Source organism: Dunckerocampus dactyliophorus, chromosome 1 (genome assembly GCF_027744805.1).
Source record: "Dunckerocampus dactyliophorus isolate RoL2022-P2 chromosome 1, RoL_Ddac_1.1, whole genome shotgun sequence".
Lineage (NCBI taxonomy): Eukaryota > Metazoa > Chordata > Actinopteri > Syngnathiformes > Syngnathidae > Dunckerocampus > Dunckerocampus dactyliophorus.
Window position 1 is genome coordinate 31,677,550 of NC_072819.1, and position 24,900 is coordinate 31,702,449.

A 24,900-nucleotide genomic window follows, 5' to 3' on the forward strand; every position below is an offset into this window, starting at 1 on the left:
GTTAGTAACCTCTGACCTATGTTTTTGCTGGATGAATATGCACTACATGAATATACACAACAGTTTTCATAGTTTAATCATCACTTTCTGTGTAATAGCCAGGTGTCACAAAGTGTATCCATGCAGGACAGGAAGGAACTAATAGCTAGCTAATGTACGCTATTCTGATTTTTATTTAATTCCAAGCTGTGTTATCCCTGCTGAACTCATATGTCCATCAAATAATAATGGTTTCTGAGAGCAACAACCGAGTAACAACCCTTTGTTCCACTAATGGTACAGTTTTCCTGGCAGTCTATCGCTGTCAAGCGCAGTGTTATATTATGATTGTGCACAACAAACTGTGGTCTAATGTAACAGCAGAGCGTACAACAGAGCCTCAAGTGACGCCTCAGTAATAGCAGGCTTTCTACAACATAACACTGCTCTTTCATAAATGTCTAAAGAAGTGTAGCTTCAAACGGACTTATTCAAAGAAATTATTGCCAGTATGAGGATTGAAACCACACAGATAAAGAAGCTAAGTTAATTCCACCAACTTTTTTCATTGGTTCTCCCTTCTTTCCTGCATCCCTCTTTTTAAATCTTAATCCCTTTCTACTTTTTCCCCTTCTTCTTCATTTCCCTCGCAACATGCCACCAACACTGGCTCCAGTATCAGGCCCAATTACAGAGATGATATCCACTGTCAGTCAGCAGCTCACAGATGAAGCCAGGCCTCTTTAACATGCTAATGGAATGCCAGATTCAATCAGACCTTTGTATGGCAGAGGGGAGGGACGCGCTGCTCATTATGAAATAAATCGTAATAACAATGAAGCTGTTCTGCAGTGGCATGCAGCACCTAACTAGTCGCAGTGTTGGACGCAGTCTTCCTCTCTGTGCTCTTTATGAACACTAATTTCCCCTTTTTTCCCTCTGGTCCTTGGAAGCACAAAGCTGTTGAAGAGCGGGCTGGTGACACGGGGACTGAGGAGCAGCAAGACTAATTTGTTGGCTAATTTACTTGTGTGTGGGTGCTTTAATTATTGAGCCCAACACCTCTGGAACATGACAACTGTAGGATGCAATATCCGTCACCTGAAAGTAAATTTCTATTTGGAATAACTTGATCAAATGGCACAATAGCGTAAAGTGAAATCTGAGGCACATAAAACACAAAGTATGCAAAAAAACAACTTGAAGGAGTGATTAATCACTTTTCAGTGCCAAGCTAGTGCTTGTTTACCCAACTGTAGAGGTCCCTCTGTTTATGTTGATTAGGTCTCTTTCCTTGTCTGTATGCATTCTACTATTATGTAATTCAGTCTCCTTTTCATTAACCTGTTGATGGAAAACCCATGTTTGCTGTCTGTAATGCAGGATTTCTGTCTGAATTAAATATTTTAAGCTTCCAAAACAGTATTTATCCGCATTTAATTAGGAATGCAAACTGGTGATGGTAAGTTTCTAAGACTATGCAAAGTTAGTTTGGACTGTTCATTATGAATACAAATACTTTCAAAAATGACATATTTAGATGGACTGATTCTAGTCCAATACTTTAGACATATACTGTACCTTTGGAAAACATATTTAGATGTATTTTAATAGAGAGGTAGATTGTGGTTGTAGTTTGCAATTGTGAAGAACATTTAACTGAGAGGTGCAATTTTGCTAAACACCCTGAAGTTACAGTTGGTGTTGTGTAGAGTGTATTGAACTGTGTGAGAAATTTCAATGCAATCCAATGGACTCAAACTTTGGGGTTTGGTAACATTGTAACATAAAATAATAGCATAAGCGACACAATATAATAAATGTTCACCCTTTTTTGTGCAGCGGTTCAGGAGCAGCTTCCTTACACAAACAAATACAAACAGTCATAAAAATTTGGGGACACCCCTTAGGGTGACTGTGTTATTGGTGAGGAAATTGGCCATTGTTGTGTAACCTTTGAGAATATATGCTTGAAAATGATGAATAACAGATTAACCTGTTGCCATGCCTTAGCTATAGTAATTGCAGTATCATACTCCCCAAGCTCCACTCACTCCACACTGTTGTTTTGCTTCCCGCAGGCTTGGATCAAATTCCTTCCCTTACTGTGGTCAATACTACTGCTACTGGTGTACTGTGAGAAGTGAAGATAGGAGGTCCTTCTTGTTCCTCTTTGTTGTTAACATGACTCAGTCCAACCGATTTGTTTTTGTAGTTTTCAGCTGTATTATGTTACAGTGTAAAAGAAACAGCCCCAAACGTGAGTAGATCCGAGCTGCTACTGTCGTGGAAAAGAAGTCATGGATTTGTGCTAAGGCTATACAGTATGTTGTCCCCCTAAACCTCAAGATGAACCAATCATTTGTAGCCAAAGGAGAGACTCTTTCACTGGTGCTTAGTTTGACAAGGATGAACCACTGCTGTAATTCAGGTGTCACATTTAACAAACATGTTGTGCCACATGTAGCATCTGCTGTCCCTGTCACGCTCATTAACATGGTGCTTTGGATAGACTTTCAAAAGCTGCAGCCACTCCTTTCATCCACTGTGTGCTTTGTTATAAGATCCTATCACTGAGATGTGATTGGTTGGTTGTTCAGTTTTGAGTTGGTGTGACCAGGCACGTTTTTGCTGCTTGTACGCATGCGTTAGAACTGTGATTCATTCCAGACAGAATCAAGCAGAACTCACTGAATAATGCATTCCATGCTCTTCTGAAAAATATGCTGAGTGCGCCTCTCTTGAACATGAAGCGATGCGAGGTGGACATGCATCAAACTTTGCTTCCATAAAGGAGACAACAAAAGTCATACTTTGACAAATGCAGTGACAACTATCATCCAGGTTCTGTCCCTTTTAGTGTCACTTATAATATGTTGTTGCTCATTTTCAAGTAGCCCCTCGCCACATTGCGGTTCGAATTTTGCACGGTTTGTCAAAAATCTATTAATAAATCTTGCTGTTTTGTGGTTGAACACAACATATTATTAGTCAAAATATACGTATACTTAAGTACATTTTTGGTCGTTTTTTCCTTAATTAAGCATTTTTAAGATTAAAAATGGCTAAATGAACTAAAATACACATGTAAGGCATTTAAAAGATGCATTCAAAGACGTAATACCATGTAGTATTCTACACTGGTCACTAGGTGTCAGTAATGTTCGGTGAGGCACACAAGCATCAGGCTTGATTGCTGGAACAACAGGCAGTATTATTGCAGGTTTGAATTATCTCACAACAGGCACAATAATAATAACATAATAATCTGCATAATAATCAGAATAATAAGACGGGCTACTGTGGCCGTAATCCACTATAATCCACTCCAACTTAAAACTCAATTCTAAACCCCCACACGTCCTGAACACACTTATTACAACACACATGAGCACAAGTCTTATTTATGTCTTAAATGGCTTATTTTCTCTGGTTATGTCTACTATATTGAGTAATATGAGTGTAAAGGTCACTATAGGGGTGTTATTTCATGTCTAGAGCGCTCTAATAATGTTAGAAACCATATCCAGAAGGTCGTAAACAGGTTTTCTATGCTTCAAATTCACTTATCACGGTTGGGTCTGGGACCGATTAACGGCGATAAACACAGGATTACTGTAGCATTTTTGCTTTGGTGTTTAGTGACTATTTTACATCGTCGCTCACCCCTTACTCATACAGCTGACACACCTCCTCAGCTACATTCATTTCTTTACAGAGGGGTGTGAGTGATGGATGCTGATTCAAACAAAAGTGTCATTTCTGGTCACAGCAATGGCAAGTGACATTACAGCCAAGGACCCCCAGCACTTAAAGAGATTGCACTCTGGTTGGGTTGCCTATACAGTAGTGAGCACTACAGTATGTTGGAGGACATGCTAGTTTGTTAAACTCCTCCATATTGCTAGACAAGTCACATCTATGCTTCTCCCCCACTCTATTAAGCTGATAGGATGTTGGTCTCTATCCTCCTTGAGGAGTGGAGGTCAATTAAATGGACTGGCAAAAAACTGGGCATCAGTCTCCACAAAGAGCACAGGTGTGCTCTTTTAAATGCCCTCATCACCCACATAGCATCAGCCCATCCTCATCCCCCCGCCCTTAAAGGCTGAGCGTCTATTCTAAAGAAAGAAATGAGGAAAAATGAGAATCTGGTGCCTTTGTCACTGTCCTCTGAAATGATTGAGACTAAGTGATAGAATACCACACCTAAGGGCGCTGCTTCCTGGGAGGTGCATGGGAATAAAGTCACTGGCTATTGTTCCACCGGAGTGTGGATGACAAAGGGGAGGAGACAGGATTTTTTGGTGGCAGTGGAAGGAAAACAAGGAACAATAGAGGACAGGTGCAAGGACTGACGAAGGCGGTTCTGCTCTTCACCTTGTGTCACCTTCTCTCCTTGCGTTGCTCCCTCTTTTCTCTCCTCATCTTTTCTGCTATTTATCTCTTCCTGTAGTGACATATAAGACTGGATGACTCTTCTCCCCTTATGAGCATTACTATAAGTCTAACCCAAATCTGTCTTGCAACAGGCACAACAAAGCAACGCTCTCATTCCTCAGAATTCCAACATTTCATCTATCACGGTCTCAAAAATATCGCCTACAGCCAGTGGCATTCAAGCAAGTCTTCAGGACAGCTCTGTGATCCTCTTACAAATCTGGTTGGCCCTCAGCCATTGGGTGAGCATTTAGGAGAAGATATAAAACGACTCGCACCTGTGCTGCAACAGCACCGTTGGTATATGTCCAACAATGGTGATGTCACAGTGGACAGTAATAGAGTCCATTTGTGTCCCTCAGGGTACATTTGATAGTATATGAATGAATACAAAAAATTAGTACTGGACTCCAGCACAAGTGTTTCTACCTTTTCCTGAGCCAAAAGTGTACGTGTACGTGCCAAGTTGTAAATGTCAAGTGTATAACAGAACAGAACCTTTAGAATAGCAAACAGAGTGATAAGTACACTTTGGACACAGGACTTAAGTAATTTTGGTTATTATCAAGAAAACCATGAAAGTTGGTAGATATCAGCTCTTAAATTAAGCTCCTATATGAGCTATATTTGTTATCATCCTTATGTTTGTCCAAACAAATGTACCTTTATACCAGGCATTACAATGGATCAATAAATTTAAGAAACAAGGGTGGTCTAATAATTTTTTCCCTGATTGTATATCAGAATGAGCCAAAAAAGAAATTTTAAACTCACTTCAAACCAAAATCACCATTAAATCACCATTAAACTGATGCTGAAAACTGCTTAAATGCACTGATTTAGGAACAAAATTACACAAAATCACACAATAAGATTCTGCTTTTTAATAGTGTGCAAAGGTCTTAGACCGCTGTTTGTGCTGTTTGGCCAATTTTATTTGTGTTTGCACCACAGGGATGGTACCATTTTAATTTGGGGGGTGAACATTTCCATAGATGGAATAATTACTCAAAAATAATAATGAAAGTGGATTTCTGCATCTGAACCTTTATCCAGTTTCTCACAAACATTGAATTTGCTCATTGGCCCTTATGGCCCCCCTTTGCAAAGTTTTTGTGAAACAAAACAGAATTTACCGTAAATTGAATATAAGCCGCCACTTTTTTCTTAAACTTTGAAACCTGCGGCTTATACAGCCGTGCGGCTAATTTATGGCTAAATTTTAACCTCGTGACATCTCCTTTACTTCAGAACTATTGTTAATTGGTTAAATAGTGTGCCGCTGGCGAGGCAGCGAGGAAACAATAACTCTTCTTTGGCAGGAGCCAATCAGGAGCTATTAGTGCACTCACAAAAAGCTTGTCAACCTGTTGGAAGTCAGTGGAGGTCAGTATATATACCAGTATAACAACATAAGTCTGACTCACGGTGTCATCTCTCAAAGAACACTTTACTAATAACACTAAATTCATCACACCGTAAATTAATACTCAAAAGGTGTATATGAAAATATACAAACATGTCCCAATAACAGTTTAAAATAAAAACAAATTTAAAGTTTACCCATAAGGCATTGAGTCTGAGCAACACATTCATTGGGGCGCTGCCATGACGTCAGCTTCCCTCTTTTTGTTTTGGACTCCGGGTCCTCTGGCTTCCTCTGATGGATAGAAGCAACATTGCAGCACCATTTTCTATGCTTTCTATGCTCTGCTAATGAAATAGTTTTCTCAACCGAAATGCATTATGGGAACTCTTTAAAATGTTTTTTTTCATATAAAAGTCGTATTGATACATGTTTCTATATTTCTGAGGTCTAACGTTGCTGTGTTGCTGTGTCATGAGTTTAATGTTGTTTTGTAAGATGAAACTGTTATATTGAGTAATGACCTGCATTTTCCAATGGGTTGACGGCTCCTTTTAAGTTTTTAAGAGCTCATGATTGGCTCCTGTCAAATAAAAAGCTGACTGGTCCTCACGGACTCCCGCGTGCCACAATATGCCACGTTATGATGTATGAAAAACAAATCTGTTTTTCCTCTAAATTTAGTAGGGTGTGGCTTATACGGTAAGTTTGGTTCTGGATCTCAAAGAAATTGTCTCAAATAGTTTTCATACATTTTTGTTTAGCTTAATATGTGGCCAGACTATTAGAAACACCCCTCAGTTTGTTGAGTCCTACACCACTGCAAATTCCACATACAATGATAAACACACGTCTGTCTGAGGTGTTTATGTTGTGCTCTTATTGCGATTATTTCAGAGTATACAATGTAGTGATGCCGATGGATGTCTTCACTTTACCTTTCGCCAGTGCGGAGCTGCATTGTTCGCTCATCGTACCGCACTGTCCTCTCACATTAGTACTGGCAGCTATTTGTCTGTCATTACTGACCTCAAACCAGCACAAATACTCTTTGTCACAACACAGGCACACACATAAACACACAGCAGCACTCGGGCTAAGCCCTTTTTGCACTGTAAAATGATTTTGTGCCAGGGCTGCAGTTCAGCCTTGATTAAATGTTGTGTTTTCATCACACTTGGTGCTTTGGAGATAAATGTCACGATGGAATGCAATGAGATTGAGGCCAATTCAAGCATATTTTCATTAGGTATATACTGTAAATCCTGTGCTGAACGGGTGAGTGCATGTTGTGACATGAGGCCCAGATAAAGCACTTCCTCAGCACGCTCAGGGATTCAAAGTGGAAGGGGCATAAGAACAAATTCATCTTTTTTGCACCCACCTTTACTGCCCTTGATAGTTGATAGAGGTAACACGTCATAGAATTTGTTTGTGCACTTTATCTGCAAATCAACCTATTCTGCATCACCCGTCCCCTCGATCTGTGTGCAAGTATGTGCATGTCACAGTGGAAGCATGTGTCTCTATTGGTGCCCACACACAATCCCTCAAGCCAGAAGTAACAAAAGCCACCAGCTTCCAAAGGTTCACTTGCTGCCAGACCAGGATCCAGCAAGAGATTTATCTCAAGGATTAAGGGCTGTGCATCTGTGGCTCACGTGCATTGACCCTAGCGTGTCTTTTTGAACACTGTTGCTTGTGGCTTGGAAGGTAACATAGGTTAGTCTATCTAGCCAGTCATTCATTCCATTATTTTTACATCATTGTTCAGCTCAGGGCTTAGGGGTCTTGCAACGATCATATTATCTCACTAGGATGTCATTACCATCACATCTAGCTTTTCATTACACACACTACTTAAATTCAAAGTTTAAACTGCTCTAAAAGTCAATAATTTCCTATATATTGTAATTTGAAGTTCACATTTTGAGAGAGATGCTGCAAGCTGTGATGTACGGTGGTCGAGGAGTGCAAAACATGCTAACAAGAAAGCAAATTGAATTACAATTACACCATCCGGAAAGGGAATGTTCCAAATCCCAGCATTATAGGATGTGAAAACATTTGGACCAATCAGCTCCGGGGAGTTGGTACATTCCTTTTCTGGTTTATCTTTGTAGCCGAGACGTGGAAAACACAAAACAAAAAGAAAAATAAATTATAATTACACCATCCGGAGGGGGATTGTACCCCGTTATATATACCCTGTCTCTCTTGCCAAGCAGTGACAATGGATGAGGTGGGAAGGTGTTTAGAAGAGAAAGCTTACCTGCATGCATCTCTGGGAAATGGAAGCAAGAAACATCAGCTTCATCGTAAGAACTACATAGGATGTGCTCCCATCCCCAAAAAACAGAGGACCCAACCTGCGCCCTCTGCCCAAATTCTGCGACTCTCAAACACATCTTGACCAGTTGTAGGACCAGCCTTACACAAGGCCGCTACACCTGGAGGCACAATCAGGTCCTCAACAGTCTGGCAGCAGCCCTTGAGAGCAAGAGGGACACCATCAACTCCTTGCCGTTGAGAGCTGCCAATTCCATCTCTGTGCCAACATTCGTTCGAGAGGGACAGAAACAGCCTAACCACCCAGCTACCAAACCAGAAACTGGACAGCTAGCCATGGCTTGCAAGATGCTAGTTGTTATTGGCAAGCAACTAATCTTTCCCCCAGAGATTGCAACCACCACCCTCAGGCCAGACTTGGTGCTATCCCCTTCACTAAAGGTGGTCTACATCATAAAGCTCACGGTCCCATGGGAGGATTCCACCAAAGAAAGAAACTGCGCGACACAGATCTGGCAGCAGATGCACAACAACGAGGATGGAAGGCCAAGGTCTATCCAGCTGAAGTAGGATGCAGAGGTTTTGTGGCTTCTTCTACCATCAGGCTCATGAAAGACCTTGGCATTCATAGAAAGGTTCTGCGACAGACAATAAGATCAGTCTCTGAAGCGGCCGAAAGACGCAGCCAGTGGCTATGGATCAAGTGCAAGGACACTCGCTGGGCTCAAATCAGAGGGGGGGCACACACCTGGGACGCCGTGTGTTGCCGATGAGCTCTCTGGAGGTGTCATGGGCCTATCAGCGAGCCTATCATCGAAACACCAATGAAGAAGGGTACCCATCTGATGACTCTGAAGAAGTTTTAAACCCACCCCCCTCCCTTCCTGCCCATACTCAAGGGTAGGGCGTGGGGGGAAAGGAGGAGGCTGAGCGATGCATGTCTATATTTGCATGCACGTCGTGGGAGCACGCACACTCCGCTAAAATTTAAACTATGAGATGTTGTACTATTTTCAAAGGCACAGTACTTATAATTTACAGTTTTTGTCAGCTTTATCATATCTACCCTTCGATGGTGTGGTCACGGTTCACTAGTCTCATTTGTAACGCAGTAATAATGCGTCACCTGCTGACTATACTGTAGGCTGAACAGGTGAACTGAACTTGCACAACAGTATTATGAACCACAGTGGTAACAGTCATTTCTTACATACAAAAATAAATAGTGGGGCATCTATTTTACAATGTACTACAAATACATTGAGAATTTCTAACCTGCTCCTCTCACTCTATTTCTGGATAGGTATTCTTGAATCAAATTGTTCGACATATTTAACAAATTTTTATAACAAATTTAACAAAGCGAAAAAGTCCAAGCTTTCATATACTGTGCACTTCGGGTATTTTTTAGTTACTGATTAAGCCGACAAAAAGTGTCACTTCATTATCATCAAGTACTGTGTCTTAGAAAATAAGGATTCAAGGTGGAACCAAAGGGTTCCACCAAAGGGTCGGCAACCTTTACCACCAGCCACTTTGCCTCCTCTTCCAGTAAAGAAAAATAGCCTGGAGCCGCAAAATATTACACAGCTGATAAACTTTTGAAAGTTTTAATCTTTTTTCAATTTTACCTGTTCCAACAAAACAATTCAACTAACTGAAGTGCAGAGTGCATGTGTAGGCTTACTTTGAAATAACTTAAACACTGAACTATACTGGCCTTTTTGAGTCGTTCCCGTATTTGTGCAAAATTAAAACAAGAAGTAGCTAACTTTAACATAAAAAAGCCTATCATCGGTCACATACTTGTATATCAGTGCTGTCTGCTCAATATCATTTACATCACTTGACTCATCACAGGCAATTGAATATGCTTGCGCTGAATTAATGTCATCAGTTTGCCTACTGGTGATGGTGATGGTACTGGTGATTCTATTGGTCCTGCCCTTGACTTGCAGAGAGAGACATTTCTTTCATTTTCTGAATAATTTCCTGTGTATTTTGTCATTGTGGAAAATATATGCTGTGATTTTCTCTCATATATTCTCATCTGTTAACTGTGAATTGCTTTGAACTGCTTTGAACTGCTCCTCACGATCTCATGTGCAGCCAGTGCCGCATTGCTCAGCTGTAGTTGTTTGGAGCGTTCATCCACGTCTTGAAAGTATGTTTGCTCTGCTCAACCTTCCGTAGTAGTTCTGAAATTGCTCTCTTACGCCCATCTGCAGTTGGGTACTTTTCTGAAAAAGTTGAGTGCTTGTTTTGAAAATGTCTTTCACTGTTACATTTTCTGTTGTTTTGCTAATTTGTCGCCACACATCAAGCACACGGGTAAACCAGGGTCATTGGCAGTGAAGTCAAAGGAATATGTCCATTCAGAATGAAACTCTATTTTTTTCGACATTTTTCTTTTTGGGGACATATTTATTTTTTGTTGATAGCTTACTGCGAGAGTGGCACCCTCAACAAGACATCTTTTTTGTGTCTCACTGCACACACCTCCCCCTCCCCCCTTTGCTTGCTCATCCAATCAGCAGTCAAAACACAGTGTAGCTGCATTCACAGACTTGCGGTGAGTCAGATATTTCAAACTCATTTCAAAAACGTACATTTCCTCTACTTCGGTGTTAAAAAAAACGCAGGGCTCGACGTGGGAGCCACAGCAAGGAGGCTGCGGGTTGCCGACCCCTGCTCTATACGCACATTTTACAGTGCAACGAAATTTGTTGAATTACTGTTCTGCAAATTAGTGGTTTGGGTCAAATTTTAAAAGCCATATGATGAGAGAGACCCTTTCAGACACACATGCTGCAGTTCTATCAAAGGCTGTAAAGCTGCGTGCTTTTCTGCTCTATGTACATTTAAATGAGGACATGTTGCAACTAATACTCGCACGTAGATTGCTGCATCGTTTCACAGTAACTAAGCCCCCGTGACCTTTTTTACACTCCCTCGCTGGCACACATGCTGTGCTTGCTGTGCATACCTTACATGCAAGTCCAAATAGTATTTGTAGAAATGAAACATGTTAGAGCTTTCCCAGCGTTCCCTGCATAATCCTCCACATTAAAGCACAACATAGCAGCTGTTCCAGGCAACAAGTAAAGTCATCTATCCACCTACACTGTGTGCACGTATTAACCGTCACATTAAAGTATTCATTTGCATCACATGATTAAGAAGATGGCAAAGATACATTTTGATGGGCATATGCACTCTTTTTCATCTGTGGTTATTTTCAGCAGTTAAAATAAGAACAGCAGCACCCTCTTGTGTTCACTTACAAGTTACAGTGACTCAGGTTTCAGTGGGGGAGGGTAAAGATCTTCACCTACACCCAAATGAAATAGAGTACAACCACATCAAGGCCACGATAGTTGACTTTGGAGGGAACATCTGGCTCAGCTCAGGACAAAGGCAGTCCTGCAACAGTATACCACTATTCCACTTGACAGAATGTTTGCACTTGTGGTGTGTCCCTAGCAATAGATGACTAAAGTAGCTAAGGTGAAAGCTCATCACCACCAGTTCTCATCATGTGAGATGAAGGAATTTGAGACAGATTGATAATGATGCTATATGATGTACAACAGAATCCTTTGCTTAGCCACGTATGAATCCAAAGAGATGTGTTAGTCACAGGAATGTTTCCGTTTGCTTGACTTGAGAATCCGCAAGTCCACTGAAATCTAGAGGGAATTCATTTATTTTAGAACATTTTGCCTCAACAAAATAGTCTTTCAAAACTAGGGGTGTAGCGATTCATTTTAATAACGATTCGATTCGTATCACGATTCGTGGTTGCCGATACGATTCAAGGATGATACGATATGATCCGAAACAATAAAGTAACTTTGAATCGATTCAGTGTTTTTTTTGCCAAAAATCTGACTGTGAAATAAATACCTGGATGCTGGACAGTGCAGGTGAAGTTTCCTAGATTCTCGTTGTTATGTTGTATATGTCGTCCTGAATGGAAACTTGCTGGACACAGATGGATGTAGTTGGATCGTAGGACTATAAATGGATGAATCGATGTAGTGAATGAATCGTTACGCCCATATTACAAACCATGACCAACAGTCTAGTATTATAATATGTCCTCCTGATATCAAAAGCAATGATATAATTTGGAAAGCTGCACATTTCTATGTGGCACAAACATCCGTACAGAACAAAGTAAATTGCAATATAATCCAATACAATCAGTGAAATTGGAAACCAGTTACAGCTGGGTAGTTTTTTTCAGTACCCCTGGTCACTTGTTATCGTTTGTTTTCTACAAATACGCTACCTGCATGTGACTCTGACTGATTCTTTTTGAGGTGTGATACTAGATTAGAAGTATTAAAGTAAGTCACATTACTCCCCATAATCAGTGCTTGGCAGTCGTTGCAAATTTGACATTTACAATCTGAAGGCGAAGCTTGGAAATAATTCTAGACCGTGGACATACTCATCTAGCAAGTTTGTTGCTCTGTGCACCATGGTGCAGTTTGATGAGGTCTGATAGTATCAGTTGGCCGATACAGCTCCAGTCTAAAGCTCTCATGGTCACGTGAAAAGGAGCCACGCTGACCGGCAGGTCCCGGGACTTGATGGTCATTCTGACAGAACAGGGACACACTTTCTTTCTACCATTAATAATATTCCTTCATTTTTCTTGTGTCATATAGCTGAAATCTACCATTACTGAAATAAATTGGCTATTTTCTGTAGACCTGGGCCCAGGTGTGTGCAGGGCAGACTACACACTGAGTGAATCATGAGGGAGGCAAGGACTGAATAGGACACGTTAGGGAAGAGAACTGCAGGGAGACATCCATCAATGACAGTATAGCAGCTGTGCTTTTTTCTTTCCTGTGTGTCCCTCTTACTGATTCAAAAAGACCAACAGGTACATTCATACTTCATAATAAAACAAAAAAGAAAAACAACATTTTTTGATTGTATGAAAGCTTAATCGTAGCACTGATACCATAACCATGGCATTGGTATTGCATCACAGGGGTCACTAATATAGTCACTAATATGTTTAAAAATTGAAAACATATTTCATTAAGTTTGTATTTGTTATGAGTCAGTCCATGTACAGAGAGTCTGAACTGTGTCAAACTGTGTCTGAGATGCTGCTCATGAAGATTTTAAGAATTTAAGATTTGGTGAGTAAAAAATGTGATTTAGTGAAGGACTGCAGAGGTTGTGGTTATGATGTGCTTTATATTGTTTCACTGTCTCTCTCAATAATATTTGCATCATGTAGGTCAGCTTCATAAAAGAACTTATCAATGTAGGTTCACAGTTGATCACTATAGCTGCTACTCAGCACAGCACTTTAAGAATGGCCAATATACTATTTAGTTGTCCTTTTATGAATTAGTTATGAGGGGTAAGCTTTTCTGTTATTGACATGTTAACATTGAACGTTGGCAGCCACGGTCATGCATCACATGCAGATCTAAACCCTCCCCCTCCCCCCCACCATGTGGAGGACAGGTGCCTGCTTCACAGCCCAGCACAAAGGCAAGCTGGCAGCCTGAAATGCAACCACCTCCTCACTAACACTGCTGCCAACAGCTCCAGCACATCTGTGTCTGCCCACTTTCTCTTGTGCCAGCTAGCCCGCACCCATTGTTCTCCCCCGAATGCACCCAGCACCCTGTGGGGGAAGCAGGCTGCGCAACATAACCTGCGCAGCCTGTCAGCTCATATTAATATATGAAAAGACAGTTTTGTGTCTCAGCCTATATATTCTCGGTCAGGCAGTATATGCAAGCACCCGAAAAAAATGATTTGCATAAGCTTCTCTTACTAGCTCACTTGACACAGTCTTAATCACGTTATGCAATATTGCTTATATAGTATAATAACCTGGATTTTCAGTGAAGTTTCAAGCACATTCATTTGCATTCAACATCGTAGTTGATTTTTATGCACGCATACGTGTGTGCGTGTGTGTGTGCATGCACTTGTGCATTTTCCCAAGCAAAGGCAGTCAGCCAATTGCAGATTTATCGAGGTTACGCAGGCTGGCAAATTATTACAAATGGGAAAATCATTCGCTTTTGCCTTTGATCTCTCTCTCATTTCTGCCTCCTCTCCTCTAATTTTAGCCCTCTCTGCTTTCCTGTGATTGGTCCATAGTATACCGATGCTTCTGGTCGACCTCCTCCAGATACTATACCACAAGCCCTTGTGGATGCTTGCCCTGTAACTGCAACTACATGATGTTTTAGAAAAGATAAAGAAACCAGTATCCTGTATTGTGCATGTTATAGACATTTATGTGGAGTGTGGCGTGTTTAACTTCATCCAGCAATCTGGTGTGCCTGTTTAGGAATTATGCAGAAAGGGCATGACCTAACAGATGTTTCCATTAATCATTGGCAATCATTTCTGTCAGTGCATTTCCTGTCAGTTAATCAACTGTCACAAAGTCACAGTGTTTTTAACAATGTGGTGCTATGTATTCTTTTTACATTCATGTAAGAAAACTGTACAAATGATTATAAATTAATAAGGGTTTTTCTAGCATAAAGTCATTCAAATCATCATTTATAACTTGATGAATGTTGGCTTTAACAAAAACTTGACTTGTTGATCTCACAAATAAATGCAACAATAACTTAGTTCATATTTTTATGTCAACTGGTTCCTATTGTATATGGTAGCATGTTGCCAGTGTGGTTAGCACACCAGCCTTGTGGCTCTGGGTGCAAATCTTGGCCCGGAAAGCTCTACGTGAAGTTTGCTTGTTGTCTCCCTGGGCGCCTGGGTTTTCTCTGGGTACTTCGGCTTCCTCCCACACCCGCAAAACATCCATGTTCTGCTAATTGGAGACTCTACATTGTCCATTGGTGTACTGTATATGTAAGTATGTATGCATCATGTGATTGACTGGCGACCAGTCCTGGATGTACCCCTGTACCCCCCAAAACTGGGATCGCTCCAGCTCACCACTGTATATAAAATAAAACAAATTCAGAACTCCAACCATCACACCAAAACACATTTTGTTTAATAACTATATATATATATGGTTTATATATGCTGTACTGTATATATACATGTACACTCCTGGTCAAAATTTGAAGACCAGTTGAAACATTGCAGCTCTGGAGCCACATGCAGCTCTCTTATCTTTCTGCTGTGGCTCCAGCTGGTTTATGCTTCTGTATAATCACTACGGTGTCTCTTCTGACGCCGCCATGAACCTTTCAAAGTTCTGGGTCAGAGTTGAGCGTATGCTGTGCAATTCTTCGCCCAAGTGCTAGGGGCAGTGTTTTCTGGTGAGTCAACTCGGTGTGAAATTATGATGCCGGTTCCTTTGTCGCTAATGAACAATGGCAACTAAAGCGACATGGAGAGTGGTACCGGAACTAGAACTAATCGAAGTGTTACAACACTTTTATTTTATTATCCGAAATCGGTGGAGAAGGCTTAAGAAAAGGCTTAAGAAACATGACTTGCCAGGACAGCAACAGATGTGGCTCGTCACCCTGCCAGGAAGACAGAAACATTTCATGGCTCCAAGTGAGTTTTAATTTGGTGGACACGATCCCAAATGGCTCTTGTGATGATAAAGGTTGCCGACCCCTGGTCTAAACCAATGCAAGTAACCATCATATCTTTGTAATTGGATTCTCTCTCTTGCCAGGTTTAGATGATGTCTTATTTCCTAAAGAGAAAACCGACTCAATGCTGAACATTTTTTTTGCAGGCATGAGCATGAGTGTGTTGACTTCTGTATAAATGTTCTTAATGCGGCCATGTTTTTGGTGCTCCAGTAGAGGTAATGATGCAGTCCTCACCACCTCAAGGCTAACAGATGCAGAGCGGAAGGCAATCCGGTCTTGACAGCACTTTCACTCAATCTGGCAAAGTCACTCTCTCTAATCCAAACTTTGCAGAGTGCATCAGTTAACGGCATCCAAGTGGAAGCCATGTCATTTTCTCTGATCGCTGAGGTAAAGCTTGTGAAAATGCTGGGGTGTTGACAAACCTGCAAATTACAGCTTGCGGAGTGCAGGTATAGGCAAATTTCAGAGGGCAAATAAGCAAAGAGAATATCTTAGACTAATCCCCAAAAGCGGCAAAAGCTGTAAGTCGTGGGGGGCGGGGGGAATTTGAAAGTCACCGAAATCCAGTGGCGGATATTAAAAGGCTTAATCCAAGAGCTTGCTGAGGCTGAGTTTTGCTGTGTGGGCCCCATCACTATCATCCTTGACAGGGGTTAAAGAGGAGACAAGAAGGGATAAGGAGCGAGGACGAGCACAGGGAGCCATGTATCATTATGACAGCCTTGCTTGCCTTTTTAGGAGAATTAAACACTGACATGATGCACGGGTGTGTCGAGCCATGGAACATTTTGCTACACCTTTCTTCATTTTCGAGAAAACCTACAAAGGGCAACTGACTCCTCACTTGTCAATTAGGTGTTTGTGTGTGGACAAGAATTATGTATATTCGTCCCATCATTTATTTTTTGTTGAACTTGTGAGAAAATCCACTCACACATGATCTTTAACAAGCGCTTTATTGGTTTCATTTTTTCTGAAAGTGAGATTCAGATACAAAAAAAAGAACTTTTTTTGAGTATGATGTTATTTCTGTGTGCAGGAGGTATAAATCGTGCCGGGGCAGCGGTGCCAACATTCTTGCGCACCCCAACGGTGATCCAGCCCCACTTGGACATGAAGCCCTTCTTGCAGTTTCCTATGGATACTCCTCCTCCGCACAACATGAGCCTCTTCCACAACTTCAACACAGTAAGAATCAACTTCAGTCATTAAAACAACTCGTGTTTATCCATAGTGCTGAACAGGCCTACTTGATAATAATGGGTCAAGAAATATTCAAATGGTATAGAGAGGCATCTTTAATCTCAAACTCACTGTACAGTACATCATCATTTTAAGTTAAAGTATTATAGCGCCTTTAGAGTTACTCAATAACCATAAAGGTAGTGACATTTACATTCATGCTAGGTTTGTACCCTTGTGTATTTGAACGACTCACTCAAAGAGACAAGTGAGTTGTGGGAAAGTTCAACAGTGTAAACACTTATTGCCACATAATAAACTGGCAACATGGACACTATATACAATAAATGAAAATAAAATGTAGAGTTCTTCAAATAAATACATGGAAAAAAAGAGAGGTTGTGTCTCCTTAAATTGTGTGTGCACACTGTTCCTGTCACTATCACTACTACTATTACCAGGGTAGTTTTTGTCTTATCTGAATCACGTGTTGAGTGACTCAGTAGTTTGATGTCCTCAGGGCAGATGCCGCAGCTGGCAACGCCACGGCGCCGTCCTGTCCACTTGTCTGTTCCTGGGGTTTGGCTCGCCACTGAACTCTCACGGTTCAGATTCAAGTTCAGTCACAGTCCTCAAGAAAAAAACAATCTACACACGGTGTAGAAAGTATAATCAATATTGTAGTTTGTTTATTATGTGACTTAAAATCAAATTATTCCTATAAATCAAAATGTTTTCATCTATTATCACAGAATATGCAATATGTAAATCATTGCAAAATGATTTGGTATTGAAGTGTAATCATAACCATTCCTCATCGCAATCTGCATTTTTATATAATAAAATTAATAACCTTCACAATAAACTATTTATATTTTGACTATTTGGGCTTTTACATCTATATTTATGCGTTTTAAACACTCTTTTAACTATACACACTTATATCAAATTACATTAGCGTTTTCATACCCAAAATGGAATAAATAATTGAAATAAATCAACAGGAATGGCATTGTAGCTTAGCTAGCTTCCATTAGCACCTGCAATATGCTCACAGTAGGCCTGTAACACGTCATTCGTGCTGACATTCAATCGCCACTCGTGATTAGCATTATCATTTTGCTAAACGCCAGCAAGCATTCCCTTTACACACTTTGGCTGAATCCAAATTCTACCCCTTCGCCCTTCCCCTTTGTCTAATCCTTTCCCCTACCCCTTAAAACCTAGTGCCAATTGGAAGAAGCCACTAAGAAATGGGACACCACTTGATTCTCATTACATCATCACCCTTCACAGCTTGCTGGCTGTATTATTGTTCATAATACATGTTTCCTTCCATAAAGTAAGGTGCATACATTTCTACATTATTTCAATGTTATATAGCCAACCTCACAACACCTTTTTTGTAAAAATAAAAGGCACACATTTTTACAAACTGACATTTATTGCAAAACAACAAACAACTCTAATGAACAACAGCTTACAACCAGCTCTGTAACAGCATTTATAAAAATAGAAAATGTGTCAAATATACATATGAAATAGAAATAACAAACGTTATGAACATCAGCAAATGTATAAACCGTATCGAGCATTATTTCAAGGTTTAAAAACCTCCCTCGCTCTCCTCCTCTTGTTGATGTTCTCCCTCAGATTGTTTTGTAAGAAAGTCCAGAATTGCATTTTGTTGTATTTGACTTCTCCATACTGAGATTGCAGCTTTTGAATGGTACTGCAGTGCTGCGTGCTGTAGCAAAGGACTGACTTCAGTTGACTCAGCATCTCCTGCAGGAAAGACAATATGCATGATTGATGGGCTACAACGATTAGCTCATTGTAAATACAGTAATAATAGTAATATAGTAACAGTGTGCCAAAAACAAATATAGAGTGATGGTAAAACAAATAAAAATAGATGGGACAACGTTACATTCCAAAAGCTGGATAAAATTTGATAATGTGGTGTGCCATCTTTTATTTAGCTCACTTCCTGACCGTCCATACTGTATGCTGAATACAATAAACATATCTCATCATGACAGTTGTTGGTGGACTACGGTGACTGTAATTCACAGCAAACAGAATTCACTACGATGTGCTGCGTTAATGTAGATTGCCGTCGCTAGCGAGTGATTTTAAAATGCAACTTCCAATTAACAGGCTACTGTGGTCGCTATCTTTATCTAGTCATTGTCTAATCATTTATAAAATGTAGTAGATTGCAGTGAAGTTAGATGTCGGTGTTAGCCGGGTAGTTATAACGAGAGAAAACCAACAATTCAAAACATGGTGAATATTGAATATCTAATAAAACATGAGTGAGGTTACTGTGAAACTCAATAATTATGCGGACGTAATTACTTACCGTACATTTATATGTTTCTTTCGATCTTCTTTCGCTTCTGTCTTTTCAGCGGGTGTTGTAGCTCCGCTTTCCCCTTCGTTTCAAGTGTGGTAGGCTACCACACTCGTTCTCAAGGGTTATATACCCCTTACCCCTCGGTTGAAGGAGAATTGGGACATCACTTGATTCTCTTGAATGCACAAAACAGGGTTAAGATGTGGGTAAGGGGTAGAATTGGGATTCAGCCTTTAACACAGTATAACATAGTACAAAATATCACAGTGGTGCATATAACATTCCACAACACTTCCATACTCCGTTTGGTTTTAAGAAAATATCCAGCAATGTATAATGTAGCAAATATGTTACAAGATAGCATGGAGACTTAGCCTCTTAACAATTCTATGCTTACCGGAGCTCACACGAGGCACACCCAATGACAGGGCTCCTCCCGTGTACACTTCTTAATCCGAACAAGTAAGCAACACTCATTAGACGGTGCTATGAGTTGAGATGTCAGATGTTGTTCCTGGTATCTCCTGGAGACATCCACCCAGCTTGGGAGTGACTGGCCCCAGTGCCCCGATCACTACTGGCACAACTGTAGGCATCACTCCCCACATTTTCTCTTGTTCGTCCTTCAGCCCTTGGTATTTCTGTGGCTTTACGTGTTCCTTTTTACGGATGTTGCTATCATTTGAGGGTTGTACATTTCTCACCACCGCTGTCTTCTGAGGTTCATCCACCACCACTATGTCAGGCTAGTGCCTCTATTGATCGTAGGGCCTGTGTTTAGGGCCTGTTCTTGTGTTGCCATGGTTAGTGCCTCTGTGCTGTCTTTCAGTCCATCCTTTTCCAGCCACTGGTGTGTTTTCCCAATCACTTTCCTAGTCACTTCTTCAATTTGTCAGTGGCACATGCCATGCAGTGGCTTGTCTTTCCACGAAAGCCCATCTGGCTTTTCCTCCTTGCTGGGCTTCTGTTGTCTGAGGCATTCACTTAGCAGGTCATATTTGGGGACCATCTTCTTGATGATCTGTTGTTTACTCCTGGACAATGGCTGCGACGCTCATTAGTCCTCAACCCTCCTGGTTTTTTAGTGTACAGCCTCTGGGTGCGTGTCAAGCATCCATGCACTGTAAGGAGCATTCTTGTCTTGATACTGTATCAGTGGGTTGCTTTTATTCCAGTGGCCAGGGTATTATGTCAGGGCATAGTATACAGTAGGTGGTAATTGCCTGGATCTTATTCTTGCCATTCAACTGACTCTTCAGGATCTACCTCACCCTCCGTAGGTATTTGGCTGTGGCTGCCCTCCAAGCTGCATCCTCATGGTTGCCATTTGCCTGTGGGATCCCCAGGAACTTGTAGCTGTCCTGTACATCCGTTATGTTGCCTTCAGGTAGTTCAACCCCTTCAGTATTGATCATCTTCCCTCTTCTAGATATTGTTCGCCCACACTTATTGAGCCCGAATGACATTCCGGTGTCATTGCTGTATATCCCTGTGAGGTGAATCAGGGAGTCGATGTCAAGCTCATTCTTGTCATACAGTTTGATGTCATTATATACTGTATATATATATAGCAATGATATTGGAATTTCATTCTCAGTAGAAAATTAGGAATGATAGCTAAACGAGAGAAGATGATCACAACTGAAGGAGTTCAACAACCTGAGGGCAACACAACAGATGTACATGACAGCTACAAGTACCTGGGGATCCCACAGGCAAATGACAACCGTGAGGAGACAGGTCGGAAGACAGCCACAGCCAAATACCTACAGAGGGTGCCGCAGATCCTGAAGAGTCAGCTGAATGGCAAGCATGAGATCCAGGCCATAAACACCTATGCCCGACCAGTAATCAGATACCCTGCTGGCATAATACCCTGGCCACTGGAAGAGATGCATGCCATTGATATCATGACAAGAAAGCTCCCAACAATGTATAGAGGGTTCCACCCCAAGTACAGCATCCTGGGGCTGTACACAAAGTGAAAAGAGGGAGGACGAGAACTAGTGAGCACCACAGGCACTATTGAGGAGGAAACAACAGACCTCCAAGAATGCATCAAGAAGATGGCCCCCCCAAGGATGAGCCGCAAAGTGAATGCCAGATGGGCTGTCATGGAAAGACAAGGCCCTGCATGGCATGTACCATAGACAAATTCAAGAAATGGCTGACATTGGGCAAACATACCAGTGGCTGGAAAAGGCTGGACTGAAAGACTGCTCAGAGACACTAATTATGGCAGCACAAGAATAGGCCCTAAACTCAAAATCAGTAGAGGGTGGGGTGTGACTAAATCTTGTTTTGGAAGAAAAGCCTTTTCCATACATTAATTGACTTTGCAGGGAAAAGGGTGCAGTCGATGTGTCCTGGGGCCTATACTGGGAAAGTGGCTCAACAAATCCAGGCTTTGTGCTCTAGATGAAGCTCTAATTCCCCAAACAAAGTTAAACAGTACTGCAAGAGTGGTTATCAACTTACTTTGTCAAGTCCGGTTCTTGGCTTTTTGCCTAGTGCACATTCACATAAAAGGGGGAGTTGTTTTGCACAAAAACACAGCATTCCCAACCTGTACATTTTATACAAGATGCGCGAGTAATTCATATGGAGGATGATGAGGAATTCATTATGGGTCACTACCAATAGAGCGAGGGAGTACCGCGGGCAGAATATCCATCCAAGCATTTTCTATGCCGCTTATCCTCACTAGGGTCGCGGGTATGCTGGAGCCTATCCCAGCTGACTTTGGGCTGGCAGAATAATGCTGAGTAAATGTGCAAGTTAATGCTGATTATTATACTAACTATACCTTACTAGTGTTTTCATTTATGAATGCTCAACATTGTGCAAATTCAAGATTCAAGAGTTTTATCGTCATATGCATAGTAAAACAGGCAGTTATACTATGCAATGAAATTCTTATTCTGTTCATTCTCCCAAGAAAAGAAAGAAAAGAAAAGAAAAAGAATAAGAACATAAGAAACATATGTACCAATAAATTAAGCAACAACAACAGAAGAGACATTAATACAGATAAATAATACAAATAAACAAATAACAAAGTGCATATGATAAATATATAAATATGTATATATATATATATGTATATTATAAATATATATATAAATAAATGATAAATAAATATCATGAAGTGCAAAATATTCATATTCATATTCACTCATATCCATTTTAAAAATTAGTAAATTGGAGCAATAACTGTCTTTTTTTCATCTTTGAAATATATCTACAGTATATTGTTTTCAGATTTTACTGCTTTTACTGCATTATAGAATGCTGTACCTGGCGGTGACCACTTGGTGTCAGTGTGTGTAGTATGGTGTGTGTAAGTATGGTGGCGACTTTTTTCCTTGTGACAATTTTTTTGTTTTTGTTAGAATAAAGAAGTGTTTTATTGCAGTTGATTGAAGCCTCAGAGTGCCTTTTCCATCAGCAAATATTGTCATATAAGAAGACTAATGGGCTGAGTAGTCACGCAAGGACATATTTGTCTGCTAACATTGGCCTAATTAATATTTGGTATTACATTTTGCTCCTGATGCTCGGCCCAAAAAGTGAGCAAATCTAGCATATTCCCTCAGCTGAAAGCCTATATCTCTCATAGTGAATGTAATCAGGGAATGCGACTGGATCAGGGTGATCTTGAAGTAACCACTCCTGTAGTAATGCTGCCCGAATTATTCTTGCTCCCACGTCCACCGGGTTCTAAGCAAATGGTGATGCCATCTCCGAATGAGTTACACAGCGAAACAACAGCACTTTCATAGCCGATTGACAGCGTATTTCCTGGTGGCTCAATGTAACATTACTAACACATAGAGACCAGTGTAGCCGCTGAGAGACTCATGATGCACTTCAATCGCTTTATTAACAAGCAGAGAGCACACGCAGTGAACATTCACACAGGAGCTGCTGTCAGCCACTGTCTACACTGCTAATATGCTGCTAGCACTAATAATAGACCATATTCAACCATGAAACAGTGATAATTTAGTAATTAATTAACCACAACCACGATAGAGTAAGGGCGTGATGTTCAAACCGTGATGTAGTGAGGGATGACTGTACACCCCTCTGTTGGTCCAAAAATGTTGTTCTCTCATTCTTGATTTATCATCATCTGGTGGCGAAGAACTGTGTTTATCTTGAGGGAGCTCTGGGGAGAGCATCTGCTCCTTTGGTCCTACAGGCCTTTGGGTGCCTTATTTGCCTCAGTAAGTATGAGGCTTTACTGCTGGATGGATGACTGCTGGCTGGTTAGCAAATGTACACATGCTATTCAATCCACTGTGCATTGAAATTGTCATGCAAGTGTTGGTGTAATTGCTTAAGTAGCACTTTTATGGCCGGTGCTGTTCTTATTATTGCTAATGTTTCTGTGTTCTAATTTGCTTAATGTCCCCCACCATTGACTTGTGTGTCTATATGTCAGTGTATATACAGTAAGAACGTGTTAATATCCTCCAAGTCAAAGTGGATAAATGAAGAGGAAGCTCCAGAGCTGTGTACTTCAAACTGCACCATTTGTTTGATTTGCTATCTATTGTGACGGAGAGGGACTTTTCTTTTCCCCTCAGGCCTTGAAAATATTTTCATAATTCAGACCAGACTGTAGAGGCTTTCGGCACTTCATCAATTCAGCATAATGTTGCTCCTCCAAACTTCATTAGAGAACGTCAACACATTACTCATCAATATGGTAAACCACTAAGATTTGTTCCCAGTCGGGAAGGACAACAGGCGTGCATCAGCCTGATAAACAGTGCCAGGCCAAAAAAACAGTCGCCACCTTGATTTAACTAAGCTCATCTGTAAGAGCCTTCTGAAGTATTATTACTGCAGGAGCTATTTAACCTTAACTAATCCATGCACAGGTAGCCCTGAATTTCTAAAACAATATACCATGAAAGTGGAAAAAAAAAGTACTGTGTTTTAGATCAAATTATTTGGGTAAATTATTGCAGACTGCAGAAACTAGTGCAGTAAGCACTAGTAAGTCAGTGTGTAATGTAATATTAACATATGGAATGATCATGATTGGAAAGCACATACAATGTTTGGCAGATATAATTGAAAATAAATCAACCATAGCTACAGTTAAACCCAAAATGATTCATACACTAGCCATATTTGGAGTGAATATAATATATAATTGGTGTCTTTTAGCAGTAAATGACACATGAAAAGTCAAAAGACACTAATATTAATGAAAAATATTTGCTGCTTTCATTGTTTTTGAAAATAACTCATCCATGTTTATTACCATTCTAAAAGATCCAGATACCTTTTATAACAATATAAAATACTCTAATCAACTATAAACTTAGAACATTGGATATGTTTTGTTGGAAAGGTATGAATAATTTTGGACAAAGTACAAAAAATACATTACCGGTAGTTAACACCTTTTAACACAGTAAAGAATTTTTTCACATCTTTCTACATTATGTCACATGTTTGTGTCATTTCCAGCACAGAAAATAAATAAATTAAAAAAAATCACGAAATACAAATTAGCTTAACTCAAAATTTCGTCTGGGTCTATTTTGAGGGTTAAAAGGTGACTAGGGGGTGATGCAAAAAAGGTCATGTGGTCTAAGGTATTGACACTACTCCAGAGCTATGGCCACGCAATATGATGTGATGGCGCAAGCCTCCCCTGCAAGCTTGTAGGGGTATTCTTATGATCT

At 40.6% G+C, this 24,900-nt stretch overlaps 1 protein-coding gene across 2 annotated transcripts in view; it reads left to right on the top strand.

Annotated features, from left to right (window-relative positions):
- The window catches only part of znf385a (zinc finger protein 385A), an 82,477-nt gene that overhangs the window by 21,775 nt on the left and 35,802 nt on the right, over positions 1 to 24,900 (top strand). For both annotated transcript variants that reach the window (XM_054777112.1, XM_054777133.1), the window contains exon 2: positions 16,694 to 16,842. In XM_054777112.1, the coding sequence (XP_054633087.1) occupies positions 16,694 to 16,842 (149 nt within the window). The remainder of the gene's footprint in view (positions 1 to 16,693; positions 16,843 to 24,900) is intronic.